At 41.4% G+C, this 22,268-nt stretch overlaps 2 protein-coding genes and 1 pseudogene across 2 annotated transcripts in view; 2 read left to right on the forward strand and 1 right to left on the reverse strand.

The window, feature by feature from the left end:
* Positions 1-1,533: 1,533 nt before the first annotated feature.
* LOC139366848 (zona pellucida sperm-binding protein 2-like) lies at positions 1,534-2,717 on the reverse strand. The gene is made up of 3 exons (XM_071104534.1): positions 2,568-2,717; positions 2,057-2,204; positions 1,534-1,727 (listed from the first exon to the last, which is right to left on the reverse strand). Exons 1-3 carry the CDS (start codon positions 2,715-2,717, stop codon positions 1,534-1,536), a joined length of 492 nt encoding a protein of 163 aa, XP_070960635.1.
* A 6,526-nt stretch (positions 2,718-9,243) lies between these two features.
* Positions 9,244-12,993, forward strand: LOC139366849 (zona pellucida sperm-binding protein 4-like; annotated as a pseudogene).
* A 7,035-nt stretch (positions 12,994-20,028) lies between these two features.
* The window catches only part of LOC139367254 (zinc finger CCCH domain-containing protein 15-like), a 34,996-nt gene continuing 32,756 nt past the window's right edge, over positions 20,029-22,268 (forward strand). Inside the window, exons 1-2 of the mRNA XM_071105503.1 lie at positions 20,029-20,236; positions 20,873-20,968. Coding sequence (XP_070961604.1) covers positions 20,159-20,236; positions 20,873-20,968 — 174 coding nt within the window. The 5' untranslated portion in view covers positions 20,029-20,158. The remainder of the gene's footprint in view (positions 20,237-20,872; positions 20,969-22,268) is intronic.

A 22,268-nucleotide genomic window follows, 5' to 3' on the forward strand; every position in this document is an offset into this window, starting at 1 on the left:
ATCTCTCTGTAAATGCCATGTCTGTAGGTCTCTGTGTTTCACTCTCTCTTTGTGTATTAACCTCTCTTTTGTTTGAGCACCTTCATAGCACTTTGTCATCACCTGTGAGTATTGTTTTTGCTTATGGTGTTTGCTGGTGGGAAAAGGGGAAACCAAGACAAGTCGCCCATGGGCATACACTACCTGTAGGTAGACTTTGTTAAATACACTAGTTAGAACTGGGCGGACCACCCACTGTATTTTTGGTTAGTTAGTTAGCTGTTGTTGAAATACCCCTAAGCTAGACTAGCCTAGTGGTGTTTTTTAATACTTATTGTTTCTTTCCTTGGGTCCAGCTCAGCCCCTTTTCCTGCTCCCTCCTTTACCGTGTGTTTATTAATAAACCCTGAGTTTGACGGTAGATTTCAGTTATGTTACGGTCTCATTACCATCCCCCCTAGACTGTAGGGCCAAAAGGGATTCGTAACAACCGCACTTTGTCACTCCATCCTTGCTGTGTGTGTGTGTGTGTGAGAGCTATAAAATACAGCGCGCCCACACGGAATCACGAAATACAGACATTAAACTGAAATTCAACAATATTCAAAAATGCTTTGAACTAAGGAGGAAATCAACTCAATCCCTTCAACTTGTTAGAAAATCCATTCATTTGCCCAAGTGAATCATAAGACATGAACAAAATGCATCAGTGATTCGTATTTCCACGCAACTTTCAGAAACTGCACAGGACTGCCCAGTTTCCGTGCGCATGCGTGCGGAGCGTGCGCATGTCTACACTTTGTGTAGCCGTTAGCGATGAGGCTAATGATAACCTTCTTGTGGTAGAGAAGGAGAGGCTTCCCACAAAAACCTTCTCAATCAAATGTTAACTGCAAAGTAGCCTATGCCAGCCTGGCAGAATTATATCATGATTATTTGCATCAATCCAGTGGCCATTTGTTTTGCAAACTCCGCAATCACATGAGCTGCTACAGCAACACCGCTTAACCAAACAAAGGTTATCACGTAAGCGTCTGTCAGACTTATGATCTCAACTGGAGTACCCCCATTGTCTTGAATGTTTAGCTTTCGTGCTACGGTTGTATTGGCTTTTTGATTAGTTAACTGTAAACTACTTGTCATGTGTACGCTGTAACAAGTACAAAGATTTGTCACATGCTGAAGTGGCCAAACTAAGTTAAGACCTCAGGAAACGGGTGCAGTGAACGGCATTCTGGGATTAGGGAGTTCTTACTTGACAAACATGGCTGCCATATTCTATAAACTAGATTTACATGTTCCAATGGTACGCTGCAGGGACCACTCAGTGATAACAAGCATGTGATCGTACGCGCCAGACTCTCCCATAAGTGTTAAATTGGGTGGAGATCTGGTGACAGACCGCACATGGCTCAAACCATTGTGACCACTCATGACCTATGGATGGGGGCATAGCCACGGTAGCCAAAGTAAATGGCCTGCCAAGCATGATGGGTTGCTAATTACTCAGGAACCACACCTGTGGAATAACACTTGTTTGGGCCCTAAAACAAGTTACCCATTAATGATGAGATTCCACCGGAGTCGGGAGTCGCGGTCCTCGTTGAGGGTGGCCCAGCAGTGGTCAAGCACCAGCGCTACCTTGGGGTCAGAGGACCTGGTCAGCTCCACCTCAAAGTGCAAAGGCTGTCTCAGGTACCTCACCACTGGATAGTCCTCCTCCTGGTGGAACGTGTTATACGAGGCATCTGGAACACAGAACAAGACAACCGGGGGTCGTGTTCAGTGGGCACCATCTGAACTTGTCCATTAACAAAAGCTTGTTTAGAATATCCTGTTGTGCCCCGACGAACACAAGCCATTTATAGCCAACACTACCCCCCCCCCCCAGAGGCTTCTGACAAATTCCCAAATCAGCTCCTCACCGTTACTACATAGCCACACCTGTAGATCTCAGAACGCAAGAGTAATATATCACAAGGCTTACATTTTTGGGAATGGTTCTGTAAAGGAGACCTTCCAAGATTCTTTTAGAGGCTAGGGGTCAAGTTGAAATTCTGAATTTGTGCACGCTTACCCTGAACGAGTCTCATTCTGAACATTAGTTGACCCGTCCCAGTCTCTGCAAAAGGCTCGTTGTCACGCGGCCTGGTCAGGAAGGCCAATGTGCGAGTGATGTTGACCACATAGTAGCAGGAAACCTTTAACCTTAAAAGAGTATGCAACTTCAATAGGGGAAATATGCAACATCAATAGGGGAAACTTCAAGCAGTGGAGTGGACACACTGGTAGTAGAGGCACATTTTCCCTGTATACAAAGTATTGAGCAATTGGTGAAGGAAAAAAACCACCCTATAACAGCTAATAGCTACAATTGTGATGCGTAATGCACTTACTGATATTCCTCCTCTGAAGACGTCGTGGCATTCAGCTTCACCTCAAGTTCATCTGGCAAGGAGATTTCGTTCTCATACAGCATGAATTGTTGATAAACTATGTAGTAGAGGGGAATTACTTATTACAGCCTGCAGAAGCAAACAGTCCGTAAATACACAGTACCCATCACCTCAGGGTAATAGTCATTTTACCTTCCGGGTGGTGCCACAGGAGTTCACAGTGAAGTGGAAGTAGGCGACGCGATCGTCGCTGTAGGTGGGACCACAGGCGGGGTCGCTCAGGGTCAGCTGCCCGGGGTTCAGACCTGGAACAGAATCCACCTTCACCGCCAGCGCAGTCATCGTTCCGTTAGAGAAACACTCTTGGAGGTGGGGGAGCAAAAGACAGGTAGCCATCAGACCTGGGTTCTGTATTTGTTGCACTTAATTGAGCTTGCCGAGCACAGTAGAACCAATGGAATAGCACCAAATGTGCAAACCATGCCCATCTGGTTCTCCAGATTGAATTGAAGAATACGCCTGAAGTCGTAAAATGTCTAACTAGTAATTTGTTATGCTAACTATCTAGCAAGAGGTTGCATGGCAACATCATCAACTTCCGGTTGACAGTTGAAGAGCTAGTACACGCGACTGAAAGCATACTGTTCGTTTACAGGTAAATAAACCTATTTCGTATGTTTTTGTGTTCCTTTTTTGGAACCCTATGAGCTTAAATGTTGCGGCATCCTACAGCACATCTTGCGTGGTTCCGCATAATTCTATGGCACGTTATTTAAGTGTCAGCCAAGACGCAATTTACCACAATCTGCCGCCATCTACCACAAACGGTGGCTGCATAAGCTCAAAACTTTCAAAAGTAAGAACCACTTTACATCTGACAACGTTATCAGATGTAACATTTTACTGGTTGTCTCAGATAAAAAATCTACTACTTTGTTCTCCTGTACCTCTTCTCCCTGCCTGTTTGTTCTTCTAGATTCTCCCCTTCCATCTATGTCCCCATCTGGGGCAAATCCACCCTCGTCTCCTTTTCCGAACATTTTCCACCAAAAAATGTGTACAGTCTTGTAGGTAGACTCATCACTGATCCTTTCAGCTTCATCCATCTCAGACCGTACTCTCATCTGGGCTACCTTCACAGCCTACCTCAGTACAGATGTGCAGATCCACCAACCAAACGCACCACTACACTCACTTCCGAAACCGAATGTTTTGATCGAACACATTTTTTAAATAATAATAATTCAATGTCCAAAATCAGATTCCGCACTCATCTGGTACGTTGTGATTCAAACTGTAGTCCAAATGAGCGTGCTCTGGTATCAATGCTCATCGGGAGAAGTCCTTAACTTCAAAACTTTGTTTTCTACAGCAAAGCTGGCTTACCTTACGTATTCACTACTGCACTTGTTTATTGCAATTGAATGGTAAAAACACATCCAAGAAACACCCACATCAAACCACACCCCCAAGACAATTCTTGTTTGCCTTCAGTCATGGCCGCTAGCATTTCTTAATGAGCATTGATGAAAAACAACAGCTGTGCTCGAATACCCATACTAACATACTGTATACTACATATTTAATGAGTATATACTGCATACTATATATTATTAGTTCATTTTAGTATACTGTAAACAAACAGTATGCTTTCAATTGCGCGTACTAGCTTTTCACCTGTCTACCGGAAGTTGATGCTGTTGCTATGCAACCTCTTGCTAGCTATCTAGCATAACAAATTACTGGTTAGACATTTTACGACTTCAGGTGTGTTCTTAAATTCAATCAGGAGTTCCAGAATGCGCTCATGAATTCAGAGCGTTGTCTGTTTGTAAATTCAGAGCAGAGTAGACAGCAGGAGCGAATTTACGAAAGCACCCGAATGTCCATTGAGAACGCACAATGACTATACCATTTAGCTAAGCTCAGAATGACGGGAATAATCACGTCAAACATTGGGTAGTTAGTTAGCCTATAGTTATAGATAAAACTTGACAGTATAATAAGTAGCCAACTAACGTTAGGTATCTAACTAACAACATACCGGTACATACTGCTGTACTGATACGCTATGTTCGTAAGACCAGTGTAGCTAACAAATTGTCAGCCAATATAAAGTGTAAGTTGACTTATTTAAAAAGTATTTACTTTATTACATTGCTCAACATTTTCTTAATATTTGTCATAATTAGTTTAAGCAATGAATTTGTATCCGCTCTTGTTGTACTTCGACTGCATATTTTCCGCCATTTTCAACAAATGTGGAAATGTGAAGCCACACCCATTTCCTGAAGAATTGCATTATTGGCCCTAAAGTACGGAAATAGTGTCCTCATCGTGTATTCCTCATATTTTGGCGAATTTAGTACGACATCCTCGAACATTTGGCATACTAAATATGTCCATAGTGTTTTTTTATTTCTATTTTATTTCACCTTCATTTAACCAGTTAGGCTAGTTGAGAACAAGCTCTCATTTACAACTGCAACCTGGCCAAGATAAAGCAAAGCAGTTCGACACATACAACAACCCAGAGTTACAGATGGAATAAACAAACACAGTCAATAATAAGGTAAAAAAAAGTATATATACAGTGTGTGCAAATAAGGAAAGGATAAGGGAGGTGAGGCAATAAATAGGCCATGCTGGCGAAGTAATTACAATATAGCAATTAAACACTGGAATGGTAGATGTGCAGAAGATGAATGTGCAAGTAGAGATACTGGGGTGCAAAGGAGCAAGATAAATAAATAAATACAGCAAGGGGATGAGGTAGTTGGATGGGCTATTTACAGATGGGCTATGTACAGGTGCAGTGATCTGTGAGCTGCTCTGACAGCTGGTGCTTAAAGCTTAGTGAGGGAGATCTGAGTCTCCAGCTTCAGTGATTTTTGCAGTTTGTTCCAGTCATTGGCAGCAGAGAACTGGAAGTAAAGGCGGCCAAAGGAAAATTGGCTTTGGGGGTGACCAGTGAGATTCACCTGTTGGAGCGTGTGCTATGGGTGGGTGCTGCTATGGTGACCAGTGAGCTGAGATAAGGCGGGGATTTACCTAGCAGAGACTTGTAGATGACCTGGAGCCAGTGGGTTTGGCGACGGGTATGAAGCGAGGGCCAGCCAACGAGAGCATATAGGTTGCAGTGGTGGGTAGTAAATGAGGCTTTTGGATTGGCGATGCTTAATGTGAGTCTGGAAGGAGAGTTTACAGTCTAACCAGACACCTAGGTATTTGTAGTCCACATATTCTAAGTCAGAACCGTCCAGAGTAGTGATGCTGGATGGGCGGACAGGTGCGGGCAGCGATCGGTTGAAGAGCATGCATTTAGTTTTACTTGCATTTAAGAGCAGTTGGAGGCCACGGCAGGAGAGTTGTATGGCATTGAAGCTCATCTGGAGGTTAGTTAACACAGTGTCCAAAGAAGGGCCAGAGGCATACAGGTATACTATGATATATTTATACAGGTATACTCTGACCAATAAGCATACTAAATACTCAATGTCACAAACAGAACAGTTAGTGCGAGTATTCCAACACAGCTAAGGCCAAATCAGGAAGTGCAGTCCCCTTTTAATCCTGAATGAAAATTGTCTTGCCTCATAGAGATAGATAAATCTTCTTAGGGCTGATCGATATGACAACAGCCAATTCAAAAGAACAGAAATCTCATAATTAAAATTCCTCAGACATACAAGTATTTCACACCATTTTAAAGATACACTTCTTGTTAATCCCACCACAGTGCCCGATTTCAAATAGGCTTTACGGCGAAAGCACCACAAACGATTATGTTAGGTCAGAGCCAAGTCACAGAAAGTCATTTTTCCAGCCAAAGAGAGGAGTCACAAATCTGAAATAGAGAGAAAATTAATCACTAACCTTTGATCTTCATCAGATGACACTCATAGGACTTAATGTTACACAATACATGTATGTTTTGTTCGATAAAGTTCATATTTAAATCAAAAGAATCTCAGTATACGTTGGAGCATTATGTTCAGTAGTTCCAAAAACATCCGGTGATTTTGCAGAGAGCCACATCAATTTACAGAAATACTCATAATAAATGTTGATGAAAATAAAATTGTTATGCACAGAATTAAAGATATATTTCTGCTTAATGCAACCACTGTGTCAGATTTCAAAAAACCTTTACGGAAAAAGCAAACCATGCAATAATCTGAGTACGGCGCTCAGAGCCCAAACAAGCCAAAAAGATATCCGCCATATTGTGCAGTCAACAGAAGTCAGAAATAACATTATAAATATTCACTTACCTTTGATGATCTTCATCAGGATGCACTCCCAAGAATCCCAGTTCCGCAATAAATGTTTGTTTTGTTCAATAATGTCAATTTATGTCCAAATAGCTACTTTTGTTAGCGAGTTTTGTAAACAAATCCAATCTCACGAAGCGTGTTCATTAGGAGCAGACGAAATGTCAAAAAGTTCCGTTACAGTCCGTAGAAACATGTCAAACGATGTATAGAATCAATCTTTAGGATGTTGTTAATTAAAATAAATCTTCAATAATGTTCCAACCGGAGAATTCCTTTGTCTGTAGAATTGCGATGGAACAGAGCTCGCTCTCATGTGAACGAGCGTCACAAGCTCAAGGCATTCTGCCAGACCTCTGACTCATTCCCCTCTCATTCACCCTCACCTCACAGTAAAACCATCAAACAAGGTTCTAAAGACTGTTGACATCTAGGAAGTGCAACATGACCAAATGAGTTGAAAAACGACCAACCTCAGATTTCCCACTTCCCGGTTGGATTTTTTCTCAGGTTTTTGCCTGCCATACGTGTTCTGTTATACTCACAGACATCATTCAAACGGTTTTAGAAACTTCAGAGTGTTTTCTATCCAAATATACTAATAATATGTATATCTTAGCTTCTGGGACTGAGTAGCAGGCAGTTTACTTTGGGCACCTCTGGACAAGAAGATAATAAGAAGCTATAAGAAGATAAAAGACTCATCTATGTATCTGTATCAATATAGTGTCTGTGACAGCATGGGCAGCGCCATTGAGGCTATCTTCATATTAAAGTAGTAACATTTCTTCTTCACAATTGTCTGAGCCCTTCTGATGACCCGATTGGACATGACTTCAACAGGGTCACCAGTAGGGCTCAGCCAATGAAGTTGGTAGTCCCACCCAGTTGACTACATTCAAATTGTGAAAGTGCATGCAAATGCAGCATTTTGGCCATTAGAGGCCAATATCTTTCTGTCTGGGCTACAATTGTAGACGGTTGGGTAATTATGCTTTTCACCTGTGAAAGGCTGTTGTGCTGCTAATGAGGGAGTTCTATTAACCTGAGCCGAGGTGCACCGGTCCATGGCCCCTGACATGAATGGATAAAAGCGGAGAGGGCGGAGCACCCTTCTAAAATTGAACAGTAGACTTAAATTTAGGTTTTTGTCCTAACACTACACAGCTGATTCAGATTAACAAAGCTGGATGATTATTTGAATCAGCTTTGTAGGGCTAGGGGAATAAAAAGAAAATGTGCAGCCCTTTGGGCTTCAGGTGACTGAGTGTGGGAAGCCTTTGTCATAGGGTAAAAGTTGCATACCCCTGGGCTGTAGGCTGCACACTTTGGGTCAAATATCAGGTTCTGCAGCTGTGTATTTTATCAGAACAAATCTGTTCTACAATGATTATTTTCCTTAGCTCAGGGTAAGTAGTAGCAGGCCTAGGAGAGTCTTATGCGACGCAAACATTTGAGTTGTGTTCTTCCTCCTTTTAATCAATCATAATAATTTGTCAAATGCCTTACAGGTTGTTTTGCCTATTGATGTCAGCAGTGGGCATACAAGCACAACAGACACCTTCTATAAGTATGCATTTTGCACCTTGCAAATATAAGCACTAAGCGTTTGACTATTTTTTTAACTAACCTTTCCTATTCCAGATGACCTCAACGCTGAATGCCTTGGTAATGTTATTCGTTTGAGTGTCGCTCCTCTTTTTGAAGAGGTTGATGCTGTCTTCAGTGAGTTTGCCTCTTATGATTCTCTTTCTCTCCTTTCATAATTCATTGCTTGTCAACTATTGTGTTCACACCATCTCCATCCCTTCCAGATGACACACAAATCATAAACCTGACGCCTGGCCTTGCTACTCAGTGTGGATTCAGCTTTAAATTTGACCCCATGGGGAATGCCATGTTTTTTTGCTTCGCTTCAAAACTGCTTTTCCCAAAACATGGTAACCCTAAGAACTGTAGTGTTGGCTTGTACTTCAACATGGACAGTTTGCCTTTCAGTGTCACTGCATTTGCAACTCATACTGTAGCAAGGTCATTTTATTTACCTTTGACATGGAGTCATGCTGAGACCAGGCTCTTTTACAGATGAGCCCTATATACGCAAATATTGACTTGTATCTTTGTATCACTAGATGGAAAAATTAAATAATTGAAAACACATTCTTCAGTAAAAAGGTCCTCAATAAGCCTGAGTTGCCGTAGAGGTGCTAATACATACAATTTAGCGCATGGAGGTTATTAGAAGTATGGTGCCAGAAACATCGAAACAGTTCCTTTTGATATCCACAGAGTTAAGTATCTCCATTGTTAGCCACCCCTGGGTCTGGTATCTCTTACCTCTAAGTTAACGATGACGTAAGGTACAGCAGAAGTTTATGGAGGGCTTTCAGAGGGCCAGCCAACTTTCTGATACAGACTGCAGTAATGTGAACTATTGAGCTCTTCTCCTGTAGTGTGGCTTCAATACAGTGGCAGCTGCATTCATATAGCCAATTTTGCCACAGTCTATAACTTGCATGAATGTCACCTGAATTTTGTGTTTTGCTATATAATGAAGGCTTTTTTCCCTTCCCCCTTCATTTTAGGATGATAAGATGTTCAGCTTGGTCATGCAGTTCAGGCTGCCAGGAAACTACATGACAGAAGACCCTGTGTATAGAGTGGGAAAAACCTGTAGCTACACCCCCTGGACCTCCCTAGAGATTCTGTGCGACCGCAACTACATGGAGGCAAGTGAGCAGAGCATGCCCCAATGGACATGTTTACAGTCGCGCTTGTCGTACTGCCTGTATAAATGATCTGTCTAGAGCTACAACTGTCCAGTTTTTAATTTCTTCTGCGACACAACGTAGGTCTTGACTCTCTATCTCAATTCCACTCGCCTCTTCAAAATGCACATAGGAGAACTTTAGAGGTGAGGAATCTTGGCCTATTCTCAATGCACTTAAGGAGGCGAGTGGACAGATTGAGAACTGGCCCTTGATTTCCTATTGTATGGGAGGGAGAAAATGCATAGGGAATAATGGCCTTTCTTCTCTAGGTGTCTGCCAGAAGGACTCTTCCAGACATCCAAACCGTCCCCGAACAGCCCACTGGGGGCCCGAAAGCAAGGAGTGGCAACTTCCGGAGAGGAGCTGAGGTAGCCATATTTCAGTTTCTGTAATTTCACTACAAAATGACAGGATGGCGCTAAACAAAATGTGCGTTGACAATTTTGTTTAATTCATGTTTCCATTTCCTGAGACAGGCTGTTGCTTCAGGATACAAAATGACAGCAGTCGTCTTTAGTCCTAGCAAGAATGTCATGAATGTGGATGAGATCCAAAGAAAGGGCTATGTAATATCCAACACTTAACACGGCTGGTGTTAAGAAGCCTTCATAATGCAGAGGAGACATACCTCCAGAATGTAAGCTGACCTCTTTGAACTGGGTCATGTTCAGTGGAGCAAGCATTTGGAAACGGTGGCCCTACCTGAACTCTGCAACATATTGTTAATACGGTGTGCCCTACTGAACACGGCCCTGGTGTGGTTGCCCCCTGAACAGGTAGCTGGGGTTTCGATGCGGGTGCTCTCAACCTCAATCTTCTTTGAGCAGAAGTGGCTGGTTACTCGAGTGGATGCCACGGCTGTTTGTCCAACACCAGGTTGAGTGTGAAATAATTTAAGATCCTATAAGCCCAGTTCTTAATTGGCTCCAGACAAGACTTTCATGTGTTCAGACCCGGTGGTCTTTAAGGAGGTGTGTTCCTGTTAAATGCAAAGCCACATGCAGTGATTTTTACATGCCCTAATAATAAGTGGGCCACCAACAAAATATAAATAATGGCACAAATGTACTTTGTATCCCTCATTTACTCAAGTGTTTCCATTATTTTGGCAGTTGTATGCATTTGATTTAGAGGAATGAGGGCAACATTACTTAAAGTATGTAGTTTGTTTGAATAGTCCCCATATGTACTTAGTTGTCACTTGATGTTGAATAGAGTTCTGTTACAACAATACTGACCAATGCTTTTAACTTCACTACAGAGAAGGGCGGAACAAGGTGTCACAACCTTCACTCTTCAGCTGATCTACGGCCTGGTCATCTTTCCAGAGTACGCTCCTTTCTCTCACTCTGCCGTTGTGGACGCTGTACTGCTGGACATTGGTATGTCTCTGGACTACGCCAAACTACTGTTGAATGGTTTCCTCTCGTTAATGATTGCCCTGAAAGAAAATTGGCAGTGAAAGCCCAACTAGCCATACTGTAGGGTTTTCCTATGCGGTCTCTCTACAAAGAAAATGTTAAGCTTTAGAGTATTTGGACCCAGTTGTCCTGTTCCTGATTTGCCAGGATCGTGTTTATTCAGTCCCACCGTAGCAAAACATTTTGCAATCCAAACAAGGGTTTCTTCTTGGACAAGTTCAAGTAGTACCTTCCTATTTTTTTGTGCTTAATTAATGAACACAACCCTGTTTGTCCTTGTAGTGCTACCCTCAGTCACTGGCAACTGTGATCAGGAGAACTTCCACATCACTGTGGACTACAGGAACCAAGAGCCCTTTTTTGTGGTCTTGGTTGGTGAGCGGCTGCTTAACCATGAGTTTGCTCAACAGTATTTAACAGAGGGCGACACAGACTTCACCATCACGTTGCCCTTCTCTTCGCCGGACGCAGTGTTTGAGGTACGACGCTCTCCCAAAACATGTTAACCTAAATTGCTGCAGCTAGCCTCGCTTTCCTTACCCTGTATACATGCATACAATATTGGACTAATGAACTCTCACATTGGTTCCCAGTCGGTTCACTCGTCCTCTGTCAGGAGCAGACTGGATGTGGCTCTGTTGAATCCTTACAACAACATGACCATCAAATACTTTTCCCTGGCTTGCAGCTTCCTCAAAACGCTGACTGGTTGCTTCTCAAACAATTACTTCCGATAAATAGTCGTTTAACATGGTTACCAAACCTGGGTTCCTTGCAAATACCGTGAATCTAATAGTAGTGCCAGATGGGCATGGTTTGCACTTTTGGTGCTATTCCATTGGTTCTAATGTGCTCGGCAAGCTCAATAAGTGTAAAATACAGAACCCAGGTCTGCTGGCTACCTGTCTTTTGCGCCCCCACCTCCAAGAGTGTTTCTCTAACGGAAAAATGACTGCGCTGGCGGTGAAGGTGGATTCTGTTCCAGGTCTGAACCCCGGTCAGCTGACCCTGAGCGACCCCCGCCTGTGGTCCCACCTACAGCGACGATCGCTTCGCCTACTTCCACTTCACTGTGAACTCCTGTGGCACCACCAGGAAGGTAAAATTACTATTACCCTGAGGTGATGGGTACTGTGTATTTACGGACTGTTTGCTTCTGCAGGCTGTAATAAGCAATTCCCCTCTACTACATAGTTTATCAACAATTCATGCTGTATGAGAACGGGGAGGGAAAATGTGCCTCTACTACCATTGTCCACTCCACTGCTTGAAGTTTCCCCTATTGAAGTTGCTTACATCCCTCTTTTTAGGTTAAAGGTTTCCTGCTACTATGTGGCCAACATCACTCGCACATTGGCCTTCCTGACCAGGCCGCGTGACAACGAGCCTTTTGCAGAGACTGGGACGGGTCGACTAATGGTCAGAATAAGACTCCCTCAGGGTAAGCGTGCACAAATTCAGAATTAACTTGACCCCTAGCCTCTAAAATAATCTTGGAAGGTCTCCTTTACAAAACCATTCCCAAAAAGCTAAGCCTTATGATATATTACTCTTGCTTTCTGAGATCTACAGGTGTGGCTATGGAGTAACGGTGAGGAGCTGATTTGGGAATTTGTCAGAAGCGTCTGGTGGGGGTTGGGTAGTGTTGGCTATAAATGGCTTGTGTTCATTGGGGCACAACAGGATATGTATGATAAACGAGCATTTCTTAATGGACAAGTTCAGATGGTGCCCACTGAACACGACCCCCAGTTGTCTTGTTCTGTGTTCCAGACATATCGTATAACACGTTCCACCAGGAGGAGGACTATCCAGTGGTGAGGTACCTGAGACGGCCTCTGCACTTTGAGGTGGAGCTGACTACGTCCTCTGATCCCAAGGTAGCGCTGGTGCTTGACCACTGCTGGGCCACCCTCAACATGACTCCCGACCCCGGTGGAATCTCATCATTAATGGGTAACATGTTGTTTTTGGGCCTAAACAAGTGTTATTCCACAGGTGTGGTTTCTGAGTAATTAGCAACCTACCATGCTTGGCAGGCCATTTACTTTGGCTACCGTGGCTATGCCCCCATCCATAGGTCGCGTGGTCACAATGCTTAAAAACAATGTGAGCCATGTGTGGTCTGTTACCAGATCTCCACCCAATTTAACACTTATTGGAGATTCTGGCGCGTATGATCACATGCTTGTTATCACTGAGTGGTCCCTGCAGCGTATCATTGGACCGGAACGTATGCTGCATCAAACGACTCTAAACCGCGTTGTCTGAAAAGCATCTAAACAATGTTTTGTACTGATGAGTAGTGAAGACCTTTATTTCTCAACTTTATTACAGCTTTGCTTGTAAAATATATGAATGTTAACATACATTAAGGGAACATTTTGGCATTTCGTGTATGGTTAGTGAGAAAGTCCATATTGCAAATGTACGGCCCCTTACTAGACGTCCGAAAACGTTTGTAAAATTGGCGGTCGGCGTCGGGCCGTGCGGTAGGGCCGGACCTACCGGGAAGTCATCAAATGAACTTTGTCGGACATTCGGTTTCCGTTTCATAAAATAAACACGTTTTGGACCATTTTTCCGCTATCCCGGAAATTCCCACAAGAGGGCATACGGAATCATATGGCAATTTGGCAAAACATCACGAATCACGACGGGGCCTTATCTCGAAAACGGAAAATATTTCGAAGCCGAAACTTGGTGAGCGTAGGTTTGGCATAATGGGCAGTTGGCGCCGAACAAGATGGCGTCTAGGCCTCAACGGTTTTTGAGTTATGGCCATTTTTCTGGGATTAAAGGTCCAAAATGGAAATAGAGAAATTATTTTTCCACTTCAGGTCAAAGTCAAGGAGCCTCCAGTGTCAATAAAAAGAACCAGCCATTTATCTATCGTCATTTAAGAGAAACGGAACAATGACAAATTGGTGATGTTCACAAATAGGTGTTTTTTTTTTTTTCAACGGTTACAGATCCAGTTGCAGGGTGTTCATACGAATCTTTTTAAAGTGTGCTGCGGAGCTCTGCGAGATTTCTGTGATTTTCTATGATTTTCTGAAATAAAACACACATACTAAACCCTCCGTAAATAACTCAGTTCTTAACGTAAAGACTTAAAACTCAGGATTATGTAAAGGCATACCCTAATCAGGATATGAGTTTATTTATAGCTTCCTGTGCCAACCGGAAGTGCCTTAAATGGTGTCTCAGGGGCTGTTTCGAAGGGTTTAAAAAGTCACATCTCTCCAAAACTTCATGTGTGACTAGGTAACCCTTCTTACCAAATTTTGACATTTTTGACTTGACTTCCTATGAAATCATATTGCAAATGGACAAAACATATGCCTTATGCGCATGTAATTAAAAAAAAAAAATTATGATAACAAAATTGGACAAAATTATATTCATACATTTCTTACACATGTGTAATTGACAAAAATCGAAAGAATTTCGAAAAACGGTCCAGAAAGCACTTTAAGGGGTGATAAGTTTTTGAAAAAAATCCTTTTTTCAAAATTTTGCTTTTGGATGTTGACTTGGGTTGCATTTCCAATATGAAAAACCCCGGTGGAGCGCACTCGCCCCCTGTTGGATTTTTGAAGTGTTACAACTGGCAATTGCCATATGGCATTTGCAATATACTTTGCATGAATCAACTGGTTGGTATTGGACATCGTGTATATGGTTTGTCCAATGCTAATATGTTGCCATTCATTTTTGTCCAATTCAGGGGGGTATTCCCTTACATTATCTAGTCTAAATAACAGGTTGACTTGTTTTACAGTATGATGCGGTACAAGGGAGCCATGTTTGTCAAGCAAGAACTCCTAGAATGTTGTTCACTGCGCCCGTTGCCTGAGATCTTAACTTAGTTTGGCCACTTCAGCATGTGACTAATCTTTGTACTTGTTACGGTGTACACATGACAAGTAGTTTACAGGTAACTATATAAAAAGTATTTGGGGAGGTGACTACAATTGACAACCGTAGCACGAAAGCTAAACAAAGTTGCAAGATATAGCACAATCCATTATTGGGGGTAGCTATTGTGAACAGGATGATGCAGGAAATATTACTAAGATCTGGGAATTTATATACAATGAATGGCGGGGAAGACAGTTTTTCTAAGCTATATACTCCTGGAAAGGGGGGTCTGATCTGGCAACCATGAGGTACCATAGTTTACACTCTGATGCCGTGTTCAAATCAACTAACGACTTCAGTGCATTCAAGACAATGGGGGTACTCCAGTTGAGATCATATATCTGACAGACGCTTACGTGATAACCCGACTGCATTGTCTGGTGTTAGCTCATATTCAGTACCACCTTCAAGTGTTTTACACACGTGTCCATTACAATCTAGGAAAGAATCAGAAAGCATGAATTAAACGCTAAGTACATTATACTTACAGTATTATACTTACAGCTACAGTAGAAACGACAACACGTTATGCAGAAAGTAAGGCACTTTGATAGGAATGCACGCATGTTCAGTTATTTGTAAGGAAGGCAATAAATGTGCAAGGACTGTATACTTGATCTAGGGAAGTGCTTGGGCTTTCTTTTGAAGGAAAGTTTGTTCATTAAATTCTCAAATCGAAATGGTCTGCAACAGTGAAATGTGCTACTTTTGTGAATGAATGAGACAAAATTAGAAGTTGAAATGGCCTATAGAAAATTAGCAGGTAGTGTGCCTTGGTCTGAGGTCAGCGCGGGTTAAATGTCCACATGTTGGAACGGTGAGTGCATTCTGACATCACTCGTATAAAATCAACTGAAGATATTTGGAACTCGTGTGTGAAAAGGTTAATGTTGGCATTACCTACACCTTTTTACTCAATGTTATCCTTTTGGTTTGCTACAGTTCAGTGTTGTGCCAAGCTGATGGTCAGTCGAATGGAAATCAAGAGCGGCTGGCAAGCTTGGCTTGCCTTTCCGATTGGTTTCAAACAACTGCTCTTAACACTGACTGACTAGTTGTTGGTTTTGGGTTGAATTCAGGCACAAGTGACCTCGTGTTTAAAACAGTTATTGCACTAAACAAAGGATGGTTCACACGCCTGTGCAGCAAGGAGCAGCAAGGATCCCCAGAAGTTGATGCCGCTTTCAATGGAATTTCCTGTCCTAGAGGAATGCGCTAATTGGGAGTTGCTAAACATCTTGCTAACCTTAACTAATGCTCATATTTTAAAAAAAGACTACATTTTTAATTTGGGTGAGCAGTTTGCCACAGATGGACACGCTGGCCTAATTTTTATCTCCAAGAATTTAAATTGGGTTACTGGTACAAATCCCTTTTGGCCCGACAGTCTAGGGGGGATGGTAATGCGACCCATAACATAACTCATGCAATTTATAATAGTGACAAAGTAAAAGTGTGAACGAAATAACCACGACAACTGAAATCTACCGTCAAACTCAGGGTTTATTAATAAACACACGGTAATGGGGGGAGCAGGGAAAGGGGCTGAGCTGGACCCAAGGAAATAAACTAAGTATTCAAAAACACCCCTATGCTAAACTAGCCTACTTTAACAGCTAACTAACTAACCAAAAATACAGTGGGTGGTCCGCCCAGTTCTAGTGTATTTAAAAGTTTACCTACGGGTAGTGAATGCCCATGGGCGACTTGTCTTGGTTCCCCCTTTTCCCCCCAGCAAACAAACACCAAAAACAATACTCACAGGTGATGACAAAGTGCTATGGAGGTGCTCAAACAAAAGAGCGGTCAATACACAAAGAGTGAAACAGAGACCTACAGACATGGCATTTACAGAGATTGAGCTCCACAGCAAACAACTTTTTTAAACAAAGGGAAAGGAACGGTGATTGGGTAGGAAACAGGAGGAAGTGTGTCTTCTGATTGTTGACTGATTTTCACCTGTGAGGGGAGAAGGCGAGAAACGCACAAGCAGGATACTTGTATCTGTAACAGTTACTATTGAAAGACAACTTATTTTTCCTACATTGTAATGGGCTACAATGACTGACCCTGATTACGCATGCTGCAAATGACACTTTATTTTGCGGTTGCCTTTTCAGTATCTGGATACTTGTTACACCAAGCAGTGTAGTGAAGCAACTTTATTGGTCAAGACCATTCATTTGGTATTAAATCACGCAATTTTAAAATTTTTATGAAATGGTATCAAACCTAAACTTGGCCATGTGGACACGTAACTTTGCAGCTGTTTATTAAATCGATGTCATAGCAGTTTAAAAAAAAACAGGCTGAAAAATGTTTTGTATATAATAGGAAAAGACACAACATTCACATGGCTGTGCACGAAATGAGCAGTTCAAATGTGTCACTTCAGCTGCAACTATATCGTTGTGCAAAATCCTGACCATCGTCTGTCAGCTCAAGTGGATTTGTACTGGTGTGGGCGTTTGTCTCTTAATGTAATGTCTTCAGATTTCACAAATTCCTTTTTGCTAATATCTGGCAGTTAAAGAGTAAAGGATAAACCTCCCAAAGATGCAAATTCAAAAAAGTAGGCCTAAACTGTCAATGCGTAGGTTACTTTGTACAGTAGAGCTGCGCCCTTCACAGAAGTCCTCCACGTGTGAATCCGATGCCGTGGGTGTAGAATTTATTTTGTGTGACCAATTTTTCCAACAGCGGAAGAATTGCTATGGCGCATTGCATGAAAGCCTTGCAGTCTTAGATTATTAAAGTTGAATAACAATGTCAAAGCAACAAGAACAATGCCTTATTTAGGGAAATTGCAAACATGTACAAATTAGCTGATCTAATGAAATTAAACGACCCTATTTGACATCATATAGACTTTGCTATGCAACAGTAGACATCAAATTTGTGAACCTGTCCGAATGAGGAAAGCTAGTGATAGGTTAGGCTTGCACAGATCAGGAGGACCTGGGGAATGTTTCAGAGGTCGAATTGTGCTTCTAACCCTAACTGTTCTCCAGTTATCACCCAAAAGTACGGGCCTACTTTTTTCATAGTCGCTGAGCTCAGACCGAGCAAGCTACGGTCTAGCGGGGCATTCAAGGAAACTGCCCCACAGCTTTGTTTGTGGGCCTCAAAGGTGTGTGCTACGCTGCTCCTTTGAAAGTAAGTAATGGCTTCCTTTTTCATCTGACATTGTGACATCAGTGTTACATGAAAGTTGCTTGTCATTGATACATGACAGTAGGTTGTCGTAAAACAAGGCTGCATGAAGTGTGAACTGGAGCTTTCTTGGATTCACAAAAACACAGTTTTTGGGGGGGAGAATGGGGGGATCGATCCCACTACCTCTCGCATGCAAAGCAAGCACTACCATTTGGGCTAACTCCCCAGCCGTTTGGAATTTCCACAAGGAGCAACCAAAAGTGTCCAGTCTTGTCAGGCTATGCTGTTGGTGGACTTGTTAGTTTACGCACCAGCATTTGCAGAGGCTCGATGCATCTCAACAATTGTGCTGCTTAGCCAGCGTCGGTTAGCTCAGTTGCTTAGAGATTGGTATTAATAACACCAAGGTCGTGCGTTCGAATGCTGTACTGGCCATGAGGTACATTTTGAGTGTCAAAATTCACATGCGTGTGTTTCGTCAAGGGTGCCACAGAATTAAGTTATATAGCTTGCCGAAATAACTCCGTTAATGCAGAAATAAACACTTTTCCATAAACAAGCTCTAAATCATGTTTGATGCACTCTGGATGTAAAAAAAAAAAAAAATCTGTTTATTCGAGACGATATAAACACTGTGGACAATTTTCAGCAAGTTGCAACATACAGAAATAGGCACTTTTTCATAAACAAGCTCTAAATCATGTTTGATGCACTCTGGATAAAAAAAAAAAATGTTCTGTTTTAATCGGAGACGATATAAACACTGTGGACAATTTTCAGCAAGTTGCAACATTGAAATGCAGAAATAAACACTTTTCCATAAACAAGCTCTAAATCATGTTTGATGCAATCTGGATGTAAAAAACTAATTGTTCTGTTTATTCCATACGATATAAACACTGAACAATTTTCAGCAAGTTGCAACATACAGAAATAGGCACTTTTTCATAAACAACCTCTAAATCATGTTTGATGCACTCTAGATGTACAATTTTTGCTGTGCTGTCTATTTGAGATGAAATGAACACTATAGACAGTTTTCAGCAAGTTGCAACCATGAAATACAGAAATAAACACTTTTCCATAAACAAGGTCTAAATCATGAGTGATGCAATCTGTAAGTAACATTTTTGGTAGTACTGTTTAAACAAGATGATAACACTGTGGACAATTTTCAGCAAGTTGCAACCACGAAAACATAAATAAACAGTTTTCCATTTAACAAGGTCTATATCATGTTTGATGCACTCTGTAAGTATTATTTTTTGCAGTACTGTTTAAACTAGACGCTAAGAACACCGTGGACAATTTTCAGCAAGTTGCAATCATGAAATACAGAAATAAAAACTTTTCCATAAACAAGGTCTAAATCATGATTGATGCACTCTGTAAGTAACATTTTTTTGTAGTACTGTTTAAACTAGATAAGAACACTGTGGACAATTTAGTGTAAGTTGCAACCATGAAAAACATATTTTTTAAAATCTCCATAAACAAGGTCTAAATCATGTTTGATGCACTCTGTGTGTAATTTGTGTTGCACTACTGTTTAAACTAGATGATAAAAACACTGAGGACAATTTTCAGCAAGTTGCAACCATGAAATACAGAAATAAACACTTTTCAAAAAACATGGTCTAAATCATGTTTGATGCACTCTGTAAGTAAATTGCTCTAAAGTACGGTTTAAACTAGATGATAGGAACACTGTGGACAATTTTCAGCAAGTTGTAACCATGAAAAACAGAAATAAACACTTTTCCATAAACAAGGTCTAAATCATGTTTGATGCACTCTGTATATGTATATGTAAATAAACAGTTTTTCATCATATTGGTTGAGGGATTTCTCCACTAGTTACCACAGCGACATAGTCATAACTGCTAAACGCCACCTATTTCCACAATTTCTCTTCTTAAAATCTGATTTTAAAGTGAACCCTAATCTTAACCACACTGCTAACATTGTGCCTAACCTTATACTCAGATTTATTTCATGAATTTGCACAATATAGCCACGATTTTGAATGTTTGACGTAAAACGATGTTCAAGACTCTCCAGCACAGTAGGTGTCGGTAATGTACCATTAATGTTGGATGCCAACCGCACCAAAAAAATACCTACGAAGAAGAAAATGAACACTGACGTCATTCAGCGTCACGGAGTGGCCTGTTAGTACTTTATGTAGCGGTGGCTATGGTAATAGAATATTTCTAAATATAGTTACATCATTCACTATGCCTCCGAAGAAACCAGCTCAAGCTGCCACGGGTAGTAAAAAAACGCAAGAAAAGAAGAAGGAAAAGATAATTGAGGTGAAATCCCTTTCGCGCACCATAGTCAAATTAAATGGGATAATGCTAAGCTAGTTTGCTAGCTACAAGAGTAATTGGTAGCTAGCTAAATTACAGTAACGTCCAAAGGTTCTTTTGTGAAGCTAGCTAGTGAGTTAGACAGAACGTTAGATGCTAGCTAGTTATACCACGGATTGTTGAACGCACTTTCCAAACCGTTATATTTGCTTGGTACCAAACTGACAAACGTAGCGTTCTTATGCTAACCCCTTTTTAAGAACGTGGTAGCTACTGGTATATAACTTGTGCTTGCATGTTGTAGCTAGTTAGCTGCAGACAGTAGCTAGCAAAGGTTACAAACTTATTTATTCGAATTAATGTTAGCTAGGTTGTGTGATCGTCTGTCCACGGCTTGAATGAACTGCTTAATTAACGTTAGTAGTTGTAACACATGGCTAGCTAGTTATCATGTCTAATCTTTGTTGGTACAGTAAGTTAGCTAGTTAGTCAGCTACTATAACTACTTAGATAGCTAGCGCCATAAACCGTATTATTTTGTCGTTCAGAGGTTTCTTCTTGGTTACCTGCCAACTAACAACGTTTAACGTTATGTTCTTATTAAATTGTTGATATTCCATTTGTTTATATTTTATGTAGGACAAGACATTTGGGTTGAAAAACAAAAAGGGTGGAAAACAACAGAAATTTATCAAGAATGTCTCTCAGCAAGTCAAGCAAGTTCCTGGTAGTAAGGTAAGTAGGACCAATCAGGCCTACAGTCTTGTTGTTTCTCAGTGAATGACCACTGGCTTGACTTGTAATTTCAACAGAAATGTTTGCCATTAGAGCATCATCAACCTATAGCCATAAGAACCAGGCTTTTGTTCTCATGTCTTCTCTCTGGTCAGAATGTACCCCATTCATAGACATTAATTGCTTTAGGGCCTATTGATAATAGTATCATCTGACCGGGGGAGTTTTGTTAAGATCCCTGCCGCTTGCTGTTAACATTAACATGCATCGCTTCTGGTAGTGTTTTGGAAACATAAGGAACGTTTCTTCCATATCAGTAAAGAAAATTAAACAAAATGTTAAATATCTACACACTTTATATGGTTAGTGTTCCCACACGGCCATATCTCCATGTTACGGCGCTTGTTTATGGAAGACAGGCTGCGTTCCAAACACTGAAAAGACACACCGTTGTCCACTTATGCTTTATACATTATGCCCCATCGCCATCTTGGAGGGCGGCCCAAATGATTAGCCAAGCAAGGGAAGTTTGCAACGTAAGCCCCTCAGCCCTCGTTTTTAGTCGGCTTTGCGAGTGTACAATTATGTTTACTCCGGGGCCTGAAACAAAGATTGTACATCCGCTTAGAAAAGTCAGCGAAAACGTAAAAACAACAATGGAGAAGTCAACGTACAAGTGTAAGTAAAAACGAATGCATACAAGTTAGAAATTGTGCTACTAATGCACATGACGGCACAAACACGTCTCGTAAATATGTTTTTGTTATCTTTTGGAATTTTTTGAATTTTTTTTTCCTTCAGACGTTCTAGCTAATGTTATTTAGCTAATTAATCTTCTAGCAAGCATACAGTAGGCATATAATAATTATATATTTAAATTGAAGTAGGATTGCACTCATAATTGACTGTAGGACATATAAAGCACCCACAAGCTACCGGCTGCTGAAAACACAATCATCACGGGATGAACGAGTGACGAATTTCTGGCCAAGGAAGGTTTAAAAATCGTTCCTTCCCCCCTTGCCCTGCAAGTGTATACAAGGCAGACGTCATAATACGTCATCAGAAGTGTACACTTAATTTGAGGGCTGAGGGGATAGGATGTGTCTTTTAAGTGTTTGGACCGTAGACACAGAAGCGACCACCTGTGCTAATTAGCTATCTATAGCGTGCTCCAAACACTTGTGTGTAAGCGTAACTTGGGAAGTGTAGTTTTGCCGGATGGAGCCACCCAAAACTGTATGGATCTGTGCAACACTGCTGCAGTAAGTGTATTTTTTATTTGAATGATTCTTTCTCG

Source organism: Oncorhynchus clarkii, chromosome 15 (assembly GCF_045791955.1).
Source record: "Oncorhynchus clarkii lewisi isolate Uvic-CL-2024 chromosome 15, UVic_Ocla_1.0, whole genome shotgun sequence".
Lineage (NCBI taxonomy): Eukaryota > Metazoa > Chordata > Actinopteri > Salmoniformes > Salmonidae > Oncorhynchus > Oncorhynchus clarkii.

Bases quoted from the DNA above. Each gene is read 5' to 3' on its own strand.
- LOC139366848 (XM_071104534.1), bottom strand. From the start codon at position 2,717: ATGACTGCGCTGGCGGTGAAGGTGGATTCTGTTCCAGGTCTGAACCCC. The intron at 2,205-2,567 runs GTAAAATGACTA...CCCCTATTGAAG, and splicing joins CCTGTGGCACCACCCGGAAG to TTGCATACTCTTTTAAGGTT. The intron at 1,728-2,056 runs GTAAGCGTGCAC...TCTGTGTTCCAG, and splicing joins CAGAATGAGACTCGTTCAGG to ATGCCTCGTATAACACGTTC.